Source organism: Saimiri boliviensis, assembly GCF_048565385.1.
Source record: "Saimiri boliviensis isolate mSaiBol1 chromosome 19 unlocalized genomic scaffold, mSaiBol1.pri SUPER_19_unloc_1, whole genome shotgun sequence".
In the NCBI taxonomy this organism is placed as follows: domain Eukaryota; kingdom Metazoa; phylum Chordata; class Mammalia; order Primates; family Cebidae; genus Saimiri; species Saimiri boliviensis.
In genome coordinates this window covers 2,339,310-2,353,527 of record NW_027412502.1, presented here as the reverse complement: position 1 = coordinate 2,353,527, position 14,218 = coordinate 2,339,310, and the positions used below count along the sequence as shown (strand labels likewise).

General features: G+C 40.4%; 1 protein-coding gene and 1 long non-coding RNA gene across 3 annotated transcripts in view; both read right to left on the bottom strand.

The window, feature by feature from the left end:
- The window catches only part of LOC141583209 (putative POTE ankyrin domain family member M), a 67,522-nt gene extending 54,743 nt beyond the window's left edge, over nt 1–12,779 (bottom strand). Inside the window, exons 1-5 of the mRNA XM_074392531.1 lie at nt 12,413–12,779; nt 7,446–7,560; nt 7,112–7,285; nt 2,934–3,040; nt 1,179–1,316 (exon numbers count right to left, since the gene is read on the bottom strand). Of these exons, the coding sequence (XP_074248632.1) occupies nt 1,179–1,316; nt 2,934–3,040; nt 7,112–7,285; nt 7,446–7,560; nt 12,413–12,711 (833 nt within the window). The 5' untranslated portion in view covers nt 12,712–12,779. The remainder of the gene's footprint in view (nt 1–1,178; nt 1,317–2,933; nt 3,041–7,111; nt 7,286–7,445; nt 7,561–12,412) is intronic.
- LOC141583197 (uncharacterized) overlaps nt 1–14,218 on the bottom strand; it is a 776,849-nt gene that overhangs the window by 181,131 nt on the left and 581,500 nt on the right. The gene's annotated exons all lie outside the window — the stretch shown is intronic.

The following is a 14,218-nucleotide window of genomic DNA, read 5'->3' as shown; positions in this document are numbered from 1 at the left end:
ACCTACTTGAGATTCTGAGAATTCTCTTCAATGGCTTCCTGTGAGGTAGAATTTGAAAATATTTTTAAATATTGAGGTAGAGTTGCAAGTAGCTTGGGCAATTTTCATTATTATTTAAAACAGCTCAGTCAAGGGGCCAATCACAACTGGGAGTCCGCCGCTTCTGGGAAGGTAAATATGGGATTTTCTACTGCCTCAGGTATTATACAGGATATAAAGGTGCATGAGGGTACAGAACTGGTAGCAAAGAAGAAAGAAACACTCATCTCTTCCTGCCACATTATTTCAACCTCTCTGACCATTTAGAACAAGCCCAATGAATATCTGCTACAGAAAAGACCAACAAAGGCCTGAAAGGATCTCTTACCATGAAGGTCTCCGCTAAGTCTAGGCTGAATATGGGGGAGATGGTCAATTAGCTCATTTTGTGTGTGGATAAAGTCACATTGCCAGAGAATGGTGCTGGTGCTTTGGGAATAATGGCTGAGCATATAAGCATAGGTATGTGAATTTAAAAAACGCTGTAACTTCAACATCTTTGTATGAATCACCATGAAGACCTGAGGGATCTGAATCAGTAAGGGCATCTTGGTGTCAAAGATCAACCATTACCAGGCAGCAGGACCAGTTTCAGGGGCAAAAATGCAACAGAATCAACAGAAACAACAGAATGATTGGAGTGCCCTTTGTTTCTAGTCCTTCTGATTTGATAAAAGGGATTGTCTTCCTTGGATTTAGTAAATCCCTTTGGTTCTTGAAAAATTCAAAGAGTATGGAAGAGATAGTCTTCAGAAGACAGTAAATGACTTTCTGATAAACTGGACATTTCAAGACCCAAATAACTCATCAAAAAAAAAAAAAAAAAAAAAAAAAAAAGAAAGATGTGACACTATTTTTTATCTCATTCATAGGTGTTATACTTGGATGAAATGAACAATGTTGGAATCTGTAAACATAAAGGTCTTACAAGTCCTGAGATAAAGAATCCTGCACACACTGGTACTTCTAACCAGTCTACCTTTTGCTTGATTTCTAGCTGATGCAGGGGACTAACTCATTGCCACTTTAAAACTACCCAAACCAAACTACTACATCTCACTTGATATATAAGATACAGTTGTTGTAATTATTTTAAGCCTTAATTTAGTGTTAACTAGACTTTTCATGTAAACACTTACATATTATGTTGACTAGACACAGCATAATCCCTGGCAGTTTTTCCAGATTTATCTTGACAAAATGCATCAATATCTTGATCAAGTAGAAGGCCAACCATACTTGCTGATCCACAACATACGGCAAGTATAAGCACAGTCCTAAAATGACAGAGAGGTAATTTTTCCCTAACTGTAATAAAGTTGTAAGCTAATCTGGCATACTTTACCCATTTAGTATCTTGCCTGTCAATGCAGAATTAAACATTTGCATGCACTAAAAGACATAAGCATCTTGGGTGCTCAAGTGTTAATCTCTGTAAAATACCACCAAAGTTAAAAGGAAGGGACAAAAAGAAAACCTCTTATCTCAGTGGGTGTTAAATAGTAGAAGCTGCTAATTTAAAGGCCTTTGATGGGCAAGAAACTATGCTAGGGCCATTTATCTGAAGTGAACAAAGATTTAAGTAAAGATTTCCTTCCCGCTTCCCGAGACTGATATACAGTAACAGAAAATCAGCTGTGGGGTCACATAAGAGCTATCTGCATGCTGAAAGCAGTAATATTAATAAGAATGGTGAAAACAGTAGTCATAATAGTTTCAGTTAATGATGCCAATAAGCATGTGCTGGGCACTGAATTAAATGCCGCACACACACATCTTTCTTACTTATGCACAGGCAATTTTGAAGGAGATATTCTCCTCCTTTTCATATATGACAACACATTTGGTGGTAAATAACATTGCCAAGGTCACACACCTATCAAGTAAGAAAGCTAGGAATTAAACCCAGTCTTGTGTGAATCCGAAGCCTAGCTCTTTTCTCTTATCACCCACCTACACCTTGCCTTCATTAAAGGAACAGTGTACCCACTTAAAACTATCTCTACTTCCTCTCTCCATACCAATTAAAAATAAGGCCAGACACAGTGGCTCACACCTGTAATCCCAGCACTCTGGGAGGCCAAGGCAGGCGGATCACAAGGTAAAGAAATTGAGACCATCCTGACCAACACGGTGAAACCCAGTCTCTACTAAGAAATACAACAATTAGCTGGGCATGGTGAAGCGTGCTTATAATCTCAGGTACTCAGGAGGCCGATTCAGGAAAATTGCTTGAACCTGGGAGGTGGAGTTTGCAGTGAGCAGAGATGGTACCACTGCACTCCAGCCTGGTGCCTGGTGACAGAGCGAGACTCTGTCTCAAAAATAAAGAAACAAACAAACAAACAAATAAATAAATAATCAAAACATCAAAATACACTGGAATTAAAACAAAAGCTGATGAACTTACAGTATGTGGGAATAGCAATTAATTGTCTTGGAGGCATAAGCTAACATTAATATTCTTCAAAGAAAGCAACTTATCACAGAGTTATTCAAAAGACAAAATGATTATCAACTCCTATTTATGTTTAATAAAGTGTATTAGTGGAAAACATATAAGACATAGAGATTAAAAACTACTAGAAAGAGTTAAGTTCAATACTAAGTCATAAGTAAACTAAAAGTTAAAGTTCACACTTCATGAGACAAATATGAAATCCATTTAGCTAACATAAATCATATAACCAAAAATGTCACATAATAACATCAGTCAGTGTAGTAAGAGGAATCCCACTAAAACTGTTCTTTATGTTGCCCAGTCTAATTGTTTTTCTACTTAACTGATTTGTTGATCCTGATCACTATGTTGCAATAAGTTAATCTTATAAATGTTTATGACTTGAGTGACTGCTATCATTCTACAACACAGAGATTAAAAAAAATAACTATACCTTCCAAATTTATCAATTGCATTTACATTAGCTTTTTTCTTGATTAAAAATTTCATCATTTTCTCTTTTTGTCCATATACAGCAAGTGAAAGTGGCGTGAGGCCACACTGTAAAACAATAAAAGCAAAAATGATATTTGATTCAAAAAATTATGTACTTCTCAACTGAACTGGAAACTATATAAGATCCTATAAACTTACACTCATAGAAAGTAAACAAATTATAGTCACTTCCTTCTTACTCTTCGGTGCTTTCTCACACACTGCTCTTTCCCTTGGAGACACCTCTCTTCTGCCTCAACACATTAACTCTGATCATCTCAAAAACTCACTTTAAACACTTACTGGTTCCAGGAATCTTTGCTTCTATGCCAGCGTTTGGCATGGTATTATTGGATGATAATATTTTTTCCATCTAAACAAAGAGCTGTATCTTTTAGCTCTATATTCTCAAACTCTAAGACAAATTGTTGGATATAAAGCAAGAATTTGTAAAATATTTCTTTAGTTTCATGTTTTACCAAAAGATCAAGCTCCAATGTGCAATAAATATTGCTACTAAGTCTCATACTGCCCATTTCAACAATTTTTCCAACATGTATTCATTTAAAATCAATTTGTATTTAAGTTTTCCAGATTGGTAACTAAATAAATAATCAGTTCACAGAACTAGTGAAACCAAATTTACAGAATCCCTATATGTAGTCTCAATAACTCCATGGTTTTCAGTGTTTAAAACTGCCATCCTGATTAAGCAAATGCTCTACAAACGTTTTATTTTTTATTATTTATTGTACTTTAGGTTCTGGGGTGCATGTGCAAATCATGCAGGATTGTTGCATAGTTACAAACATGGCAAGGTGGTTTGCTGCCTTCATCCCCCTATCTCCTCTATCTTGTATTTCTCCCCTCATTATCCCTCCCTCCCCTCCCCATGCCCCTGCTGTTCCTCTCCTAGACCCCCTCAACCGACCACAGTCTCTGATGCTCCCCTCCCTGTGTCCATGTGTTCTCATTGTTCAACACCCACCTTTGAGTGATAATATGTGGTGTTTGGTTTCCTGTTCTTGTGTCTGTTTGCTAAAATGATGGTTTCCAGAGTCATCCATGTCCCTACGAAGGACATGAACTCATCATTTTTTATGGCTGCATAGTATTCCACGGTGTATATGTGCCACATTTTGTTTATCCAGTCTATAATTGATGGACATTTGGGTTGGTTCCAGGTCTTTGCTATTGTAAACAGTGCCACAATGATCATATGTGTGCATTTGTCTTTATAATAGAGCAATTTATAATTCTTTGGGTATATACCCAGTAATGAGATTGCTGGGTCAAATGGAATTTCTATTTCTAGGTCCTTGAGAAATTGCCACACTGTTTTCCACAATGGTTGAACTAATTTGCAATCCCACCAACAGTGCAAAAATGTTCCTATTTCTCTACATCCTATCCAGCATCTGTTGTCTCCAGGTTTTTTAAAGATCACCATTCTAACTGGTGTGAGATGGTATCTCAATGTGGTTTTGATTTGCATTTCTCTAATGACCAGTGCTGATGAGCATTTTTTAATATGTTTGGTGGGCTCATATATGTCTTCTTTTGTAAAGTGTCTGTTCATATCCTTTGACCACTTTTGATTGGGTTTGTTTGTTTTCTTATAAATCTGTTTTATTTCTTCGCACATTCTGGATATTTAGTCTTTTGTCAAATGGGCAGATTGCAAAATATTTTTCCCATTCTGTTGGTTGCCAGTTCACTCTAATGATTGTTTCCTTTGCTGTACAGAAGCTCTGGAGTTTAATTAGATTCCATTTGTCTATTTTGGCTTTTGTTGCCATTGCTTTTGGTGTTTCAGCCATGAAGTCCTTGCCTACGCCTATGTCCTGAATGGTTTTGCCTAGGTTTTCTTCTAGGGTGTTTATGGTGTTAAGACTTATGTTTAGATTGTTAATCCATCTGGAATTAATTTTAGTGTAAGGTGTCAGGAAGGGGTCCAGTTTCTGCTTTCTGCACACTACTAGCCAGTTTTCCCAATACCATTTAGAGAGATACTGGATAGTCTATAATAAAGCTTCAATTGATCAAAGAAGTTTAGAACTTGCTACAATTCTAACTGAGAAAACTCTGATCTTACTAACAACTTACTGAGCTAAGCACTTGAATGGTAACAAAGAGACACAAAATCCTGAGAGGACCATCCTCTACTTATTGAAGACTACTCACTGCAAATTTCTAAAGACCTTCTGAATGGCAGTGAATAACTGATGTTAGGAGAAGGTATTATTCCGTAAGCTGATTGATACTGCCAATAATATTCATTTTAACATCCCAACCACAGAGATAAAAGTCAGATTAGGCCAGCAATGGTGGCACACACCTGTAATCCTAGCATTTTGAAAGCCTGAAGCAGGTGAATCACTTGAGCCCAGGAGTTCAAGACTGGCCTGGGCAACATGGCAAAAAACTCATCTCTACTTCAGAAAAAAAAAAAAAAAAATACTAAAACTGAGGTTGAAGGACCACCTGAGCTTGGGGAGGTCAAGGCTGCAGAGAGCTGTGATCACACTACTGCACTCCAGCCTGGCAGAGACCTTGTCTCCCACCCCCGAAAAAAGTCAAACTAGTATTATGAGAAATGAAAGATATAAAGGAATTAGCACATATCCAACTCCAACGGCAACTATTCTAGAGATCTTAAGTTTCTGAGATGTAAGAATTTATATATTACACTTATTTATTCAGTGATTCCTCAGCAGGAGTGTATCCAGATTTTGAGGAATTTGTCATCATTGTTTAGAGAAAGGTCTCATTATGTTGCCCAGGCTAGACTCAAACTCCTGAGCTCAAGCAATTTTCCCCCTCAGCCTCCCCAGCAGCTGAGACTACAGCCATTCACCACCATGCCTGGCTTCAAGGAAACCTTTTGAAACATACATGTCCAGGATTTATTAGACTTACTTTATGAAAATCTTCAGGGGAGAGCCTAGACTTGTAGATTATTTAAAATTTTTCCTCAGGTTACTGAGATGCACAATTCTAGCTGAAAACTAGTGCAATAGATAATTACTTCGGTGTCCTTTCTTAGCCACATGACCAATTCCCTTTATCATTTGAGGATTTGGCCAAAAAGAGAAAAGAGTAGGAGAGAGATTCATTTGCTGAAAACACCACATAATTTTCCCAGGTAAGAGAAGAACAGGGTCTAGTAAACTCAAAATCCAACTTGATCTTGTTATTTATAAGCTCCTTTTCTCCCACCTTCCCATCAAGACATTCTAGATTAGAAAGCAGAATTGAGACTCTAGTTGGCTATTTCTACCAGAAGAGGATCATGAGTCAGTTAAGTACCTGTTACTCCCTCTGCTCAAGGGTTTCCCACTACATTACCACCTATTCACTGCCAATCTGGTTCCTCAGAGGCCTCCTAACATTGATCTCCAGGCAATTTATAACTAACTCCCTCTCCCAAACTGAAAACTCATTCTCTAAAACTGAAGAGAACTCTGTCTCACCATACAAAAGAAACGAATGAATACCACCACACACACACACACACACACACACACACACACACACACACACAACCGTTTCATGGTCTTTCCCCTCCATTACCTAATTTCCAAACTAGCTTTGATATTTCTGATTGCTCTTTTCTCCCCTTTCCATTTCTCCCTCATGAGCAATCAGAGCTACCCTAAGCCTTGCCACTCAAGATACATCACTTCATATCGATTACTTTTCTTAGAAATTTGCCAAAGCAGCAGGATTTCTATTCACTGAAACATGTTTTTGTTTTCTTGGAGTTTTAATGTAAAACTTATTTCCAGGGCAAATTTTACTATTTTACAGTCATTAGGAAAAATAAACAAATAAACAAACAAACAAAAAACCTGGGAAAGAAAAATTGGAAAAAGCAATAAGTATTACCTTTTACAATGTCAGTGTTTTCAAAAAAAGAAATTTACCACAAGTACATTTTTTAAAAAGCTGTACCCTCTAATTCTTCTTTAAATTTAACAATATTTAAAATAAAATCTTAGACAATTAAGTCATTTCAAAATATTTCATTCAGGTACGCTTGAGCTTCCAAATACAGAAAACTAACCCTTACACAGGAGGTCGGTGTTAAAACTATGGCATTTCAGTATTTTGAAAATAAAATGGATAGATCTATACCTTGTTTTTTGCTTCAATATCAGCACCGTATAAAAGCAGTGCTTTGGCCAGTAATTTGTCTTCATTGTAGACCGCATAGTGTAGCGCGGTATTGCCATACACATCCGGAAGGTCTGGGTCAGTGCCATGTTCTAGCAACGTTAACACACATTCATCTTCTTGGCACTGTACGGCCTGTCAGTATTAGACCAAAAACAAATCATAAATCCTAGGAACTCAAAAGAAATATTCCACAGGTTTCACCAACTAGCTATATTTAAATGAGAAAACTCATCTTTATTCTACATATTGAAATCAAATCCATCTCGTGCCGATACAGTCGGCTACTGCATACCTTTATTAGAGCTGTCCTCTTTTTGCTGTCAAAGGCATGAAGTTCACATCTTCTGTACAGCAAGAGTTTTACTATTTCTGAATTCCCATTGGCAGAGGCCAAATGGAGGGCAGTTCTACGGGAGTGAGAAGACTTTTTAGGAAATTGTAGTGCACTGTCTACAGCCACCTCAGCAATTCATGTCATTGCAAACACTGAACAGTCTGCTATTACTCTGCCTTCAAAACAAACATTGCATTTTCCTTTGAAGAAAGTATACTATTTATTACCCCTCCTTACTCACTGTATGAGTGAAAGAGCAGCCTATTTGAACAGAAAGAGCATAGCCCTTGGATTCCATTCAACTTGGGCTGGAATCCTCTTTCCGCTCTGTCACTTCCTAGATGTTGCTTAGCCTTTTTGTATCTCAATTTCCTCAACAATAAAATGGGAATGAAAATAGTAACTTTCTCAGAGAAAACCACTGTAATACTTAATGAGACTCTACACAAAAGACAGAGAATAGTTCCTAACACAACAGCTCAATTGCTAGATATTATAATTTTTACTACTACTACTGGAGACATGTGAATTGAGTGAGATAATACAATTATACCTACACTTTGAGGTATTTTTTAAGGATTACAGGTAACATTCTATTTTAGTGATTCTAAGATGATTCCACGTTTGAACATTTCTTACACTGGAATGTCACTTGTAATTCATGATTTACTATAACTGTAATTGGCAGCATTTAAATAATTCTCTTATTGGGATGTAAAATAATGAGGCATCTTACAATGCCTGGTGCCTTACATTAGCTAGGCCACGTTATAATATAAGAGGTCTGGCACAGTTCTAGTCCAATGACTGGCATTTAGATGAAATAAGAAGGCTGAGGTGAAAACAAAAACAAATTTCTAAAATAAACTAATTCTTACTTTGGTTTTCAAAAAACTTTAAGCCAAAGAAAACTTGAGATTTAAATGACTAAGTATGTCTCAATTTTTTCAATACTCAGAATTACAGAATGTATGTAAATCAGGTATTTCTAATCATTAATATTAGGATTTAAGACTATTAGCAATTTTCTTTTTTAAAAAAGGATTTGGAAAATTATTTGTGGAGTTTCTTCAACGTTTACATCCAGTGATACCTGTGCAGGATGCGCAGTTTTGTTACATAGGTAAATGTGTGCCAAGGGGGGTTGTACAGATGGTTTCATCACCCAGATATGAAGCCGACTACCTGTTCCTTCTATTTCCTGCTGCTTTCCCTCCTCCCAACCCCCACCGTCTGATAGGCCCAGTGTGTGCTGCTCCCCTGTAGGTGTCTGTGTGTTCTCATCATTTAGCTCTCACCTGTAAGTGAGAACATGTGGTGTCTGGTGTTTTCTGTTCCTGTGTTAGTTTGCTAAGGATAATGGCCTCCAACATCATCCATGTCCCTGTAAAGGACATGCTCTCATTCTTTTTTTGTGGCTGCTGTTTATGTATCCCATTTTAGTTCTTAAATGTACTAAAACAGTCTTTATCCAAGATTGTTATAAATTTTAAAGGACAATTAAAGGTTATCTTTTTACTATTTCTACCTTCAGAAACACTTTTGTTTGAAAGGAGAGAGGAAAAACTTCAATTGAGATTAAGTTCTAATACCCCAATTTTAAATATCTCAGTTTGCCCAGCCCCAGCATGTAAACATGAAGTTTTCAAAGATGAAGGACACTGAGAGGGAGTAGAACATGCCTGCCACGTAATAGGTGCGAGACAGTAGAATATGCCTGCCACAAAATAGGTGTCTGGCTTATGTTTGATGAATAAATAGATTGAAAGGATACAGCTGGTGAGTTCAATATTTAAAAAAAAAAACTCCTGTAGAGGAATACATTTGTAATAGTAATAATCAGTTATATTTGCTATTTTAATTTTCATATATAACTAAAGTAAAACCATTAATCCACAGTTTTTACACATAAGGAGAAGACAAATATATAATAAAATGAATATACAATAAAATCTACTGGAACAGGTAAACAGATTCCCTCTACTTCTGGATAGGGTAAAAGTTTACAGAAGATACCCATCCACAGAAATAAAAATAAATAATAGAATGTGAGAAACTATTTGTATCTATGCAAGTAGCATATTTCTTCTCTTCCCAAGGATTATTTCATGACTACTGAAACTTAACTAAAACTTTTGAGATGTTCATTGCAGAAATCACAGATAAGAGAAAGGGAAAAACTTCACTCACAAATCCCCAGAAATAAATTTGATCGTATTTTCTACATCTTTTCAACTAACACAAAAGCAGATTGTTGGTGTATATGTAAAACAGATTTTTTTTCCTCACTTTATATACCAAATTACATCTTTGCATGTCAACATATCTCTATCTATTGACGCCCTCAATGGTTACATATTATTCCATGCCATGGATGCACTGAAATTTGTTCATAAAATCTTCATATGAGTTCTTCTCAATACATTGCTATTATAAGCAATACAAAAAAAAAGATGTATACATTTATTAAAGCTATTTCAGAATAATGAAATTGATGAGTAAAAGGCATATACATTTTAAAAATAGAGTTCTTACCACCAAAGTATCTATTTGAAAAGTCACAGCAACTTAAACTTTAAGCAACTGTGTAAATACCACTGTTCTTCATCCTCACACACTTTGTGGATAGAAAACCATATTCCATTACCCCCTTTTTTTTTTTTTTTTTTTTTTTTTTTTTTTTTTGAGAGGGATTCTCGCTGTGTCCCCAGACCAGAGTGCAGTGGCACAATCTTGGCTCACCTCAACCTATGCCTCCCAGGTTGAAGCAGTTCTCCTGCCTCAGTCTCCCAAGTATCTGAGATTACAAGTACTCACCACCAGGCCCAGGTCCAGCAAAGTTTTGTATTTTTAGTAGAGACAGGCTTTCACCATGCTGGCCTGGCTGGTCTCAAATTCTGAAATCATGATCCACCTTCCTTGACCTCCCAAAGTGCTGAGATTACAGGCATGAATCACTGCACCTGGCTTGTCATTCCTCTTCTAACTTAAATTAGAATTAGAAAACAGTATTTTCTAATTCTGTTAGAAATTAGAAAATATTTTCTAATTTCTAAACAGTATTTTCTAATTTCTGTGAAATAGAAAACAGTATTTCATTCCTCCTCTAGCTTAAATTCCTTCTCTTACCAGAACACTATGTTTTCCTAAGTGCGTCGATCACTGGTAGACATACAAAGAAATTACTTTGCCCAATTTTAAATTGAGTTTATTTAGTTGTCTTTTGGTTGACTTGAAAGAATTCTCTGTAAAATGAAAATACATGTTTTGTAAAGATGTTGGACCTCTGTTAATGTTTTTCTTATATACGGATGTTTTTTATTTTGCCAAGCCAACCTTCAGAATACTTGCTTTGGGAGGTTCTTAGGAAGGTCATTGTGAACATAAAAATACATCTGCATATATAGGCCAGTCACAGTGGCTCACAACTGTAATCTCAGCACTTTGGGAGGCCAAGGCAGGTGGATCACAAGTTCAAGAGTTCAAGACCAGCCTGGCCAAGATGATGAAACCCATCTCTACTAAAAATACAAAAACAAATACCCGGGCATGGTGATGGGCACCTGTAATCCCAGCTACTCGAGAGGCTGAGGCAGAGAATTGCTTAAACCTGGGAGACAGAGGTTGCAGTGAGCCGAGATCACACCACTATACTCCAGCCTGGGGGACAAAGACTTCACCTAAATATTTATATATGCATATATAAATAGGCATTTGTGTTTTTTTTTTTCTGGTACTTTTCACCTTTTGTGTATTTAAAGTTTTTTACTCTATACTGCAGGAATTTATTTTTGTCACATAAAAATCTAGCTAGGTTTCTCCAAACAGCCTGCATTTCACTTAGGAATAATTAAGTTTTTTACTAATATAAAACATCACCTTTATCAAGGACTAAATTCTTACATACATTTGACTATTTCTGGATTTCCTATTCTGTTCTGCTCATTTATGTCTTTTCAGCTGTTAGTAAACAATTTGTGGAAATAGCACATGCAAATTTTGACATCTGGAAAGCAAATCTTTTTCTATTCTGCTACAAAAAAATTAATTTATCACAGTAACAGACAGCATGCCTAATTTAAAAATGCTAAAACTTTGCTATTTTCATTTGGTTTAGGTCCAAGTGATAAATACAGAAAGAGCTCATATCTTTTTTTTTAGATTTTTTAATTGCATTTTACGTTTTGGGATACATGTGAAGAACATGCAAGACTGTTGCATAGGTACACACATGGCAGTGTGGTTTGCTGCCTTCCTTCCGCTCACCTGTATCTGTCATTTCTCCCCATGCTATCTCTCCCCACCTTCCCAACCCCCGTCCCTCCCCCATTTCCCCCCAACGGACCCCAGTGTGTAGTGCTCCCCTCCCCGTGTCCATGTGTTCTCATTGTTCAACACCCGCAGAAAGAGCTCATATCTTGAGAGAAATGAGTCTTCCTATTCAAAGACACAAACCATCTTCCCATTTATTTTCCTTCTAAGGTTTCTCAGTAAATAACATATTTACATAGGATACATTGATATGAAACACATATTGAATTTTATTTGAAGAATATTTAGCCAGAAGTTGATATACTATGGAACTTAGTTCTCAATATATACCTTTCTATAATGTATATGACATTGTTTTAAAATGTGTACATTAAAAATAATCCACTGCAACGATTTAGTTTTGCGAGGTACATCACTTTAAGACATTCTATTAGTGTTCTACGAGGGAAATTATAATTTGATTGGAAATCAGGTAAAGTTTTGTTTTCACGTTGCTGCTCATAAAGAGGCCTGTGCCCTGACCCCTCTGAGGTTCCCACAGCCAGGATGGTGCGGGGCCTGCAGAGACGATAAAGCCGGGCACCCCGCCACCGCCCCCACACCAGTAGGGCACATCCCCACCATCCCGCCTCCTCTCAGCGAGGCCCAGTTACCTTTGTTCCGTGTCCGTCTCGTTCACGTCAGTGCTCCTGAGCATGACGATGAGATCGGCTCTGGGGACTTTACCCCACCAGGCAGCTCTGTGGAGCTGGTCCAGGTCTTCTCGCCGGACCTGGTACCTTGGCTCCTCGAAGGCACTGTCGTCATAGTCTGCCCAAGTGCCCACGTTGCTCTTGCCGCTCCCCCTGCAGCAGGAGAAGCAGTGGCAGCACCATTTGCCCATCCTGCTCCTGAGACCAAAGGGCTTCTTCATAGCGGAGGCAGCCGGCTTTGAACAAACCTCAGCCACCATCTGCTTTTAACAGCCAGGGGAGGCCAGTAGTAGCGGGCAGATCGCCTCTACGAACCAGCTTGACCGACTAGCAGGAAACTCCGGGTTTCCAACCTGGTGGAAGAGAAAGGTCAATCCCAGCCCGAACCTGCCCACCCCAGGAGGGGAGCCCAGCCCAGCCCAGCCCAGCCCACCCAGGGAAAGCCCACGCCCACCCAGGGAGAGCCCACTCCAACCCAAGGAAACACCCAGCCCGGCCAGGGGAATGCCAAGCTCAGCAGATAAAAGGTCAGGCCCAGCCAAGGAATGCGAGGGAGGAAACGTCAGTCAAAGCTAGGAACACGGAGCCAAGCGAGGAACACCACGCTAAGCCAGGAACAGCAAAGCCAAGCCACCGCGACAGGCAAGCCAAGCCGTTATGCGCGTGCGGCGTGCTCGAGGCCACGCTTCTACAGGCGAGCCGCAGCGTGCGGCGTGCGCGTGTCCCAGCCTCCGCGGGCGAGCCCCAGCGTGCGGCGTGCCCGTGTCCCAGCCTCCGCGGGCGAGCCCCAGCGTGCGGCGTGCGCGTGTCCCAGCCTCCGCGGGCGAGCCGCAGCGGGCGGCGTGCGCGTGTCCCAGCCTCCGCGGGCGAGCCCCAGCGTGCGGCGTGCGCGTCTCCCAGCCTCCGCGGGCGAGCCCCAGCGTGCGGCGTGCGCGTGTCCCAGCCTCCGCGGGCGAGCCCCAGAGTGCGGCGTGCGCGTGTCCCAGCCTCCAAGGGCGAGCCCCAGCGTGCGGCGTGCGCGTGTCCCAGCCTCCGCGGGCGAGCCACAGCGTGCGGCGTGCTCATGTCCCAGCCTCCGCGGGCGAGCCACAACGTGCAGCGTGCGCGTGTCCCAGCCTCCACAGGTGAACCACAGCGTGCAGCGTGCGTGTGTGGCGTGTGCGTGTCCCAGCCTCTGCAGGCGAGCCACAGTGTGCAGCGTGCGTGCCTCAGGTGCCATCACTGCACGTGGCTCAGTGACCGACGTGTGCAACCCATGCGCGCCAGTCCTGGCGCCACCAATGTTAGGGACAGCCTTGTGTTCCCCTTAAATTTCGTGGGAATTGATGGAGGTTTCAGGCCATTGAGAAGAGAAGGCCGCCCCTGAGAAAAAGCCTCTTGAAGCAGTGCTGGGTCTAGAGCCCCTGCAACTTGAGGATGCTGACAGCTTCCTCTGAAGAAAGCCCCCAAGACAGTCTGGGCGGTGCTGGTGCAGGTGGCTGCAGCTGCAGCTTGGAGCTCGGGCTGTCGGAGCTTGCTGCAAATGGCCTCAATATTGTGAGCACAAGCAGCTCATCCAGCCCAGACCCTGCCCGAGGCACTTTTGCCACCCGTCTGCACCCACATGCTATTGGCGACGGGGCACTCTGGAGCCACAGGATTGGAGCTGGGCGGCCAGCTCCCACTCTGGTTCCCCAGGCCCAGTGTCCAAGCCAGGGCTAAACGCTGTGGGGCTTCTGGTCTGGAGAGCTCTGCTGGAGTGCAGTAGGGGTGTGCTTCAGGCCGCTG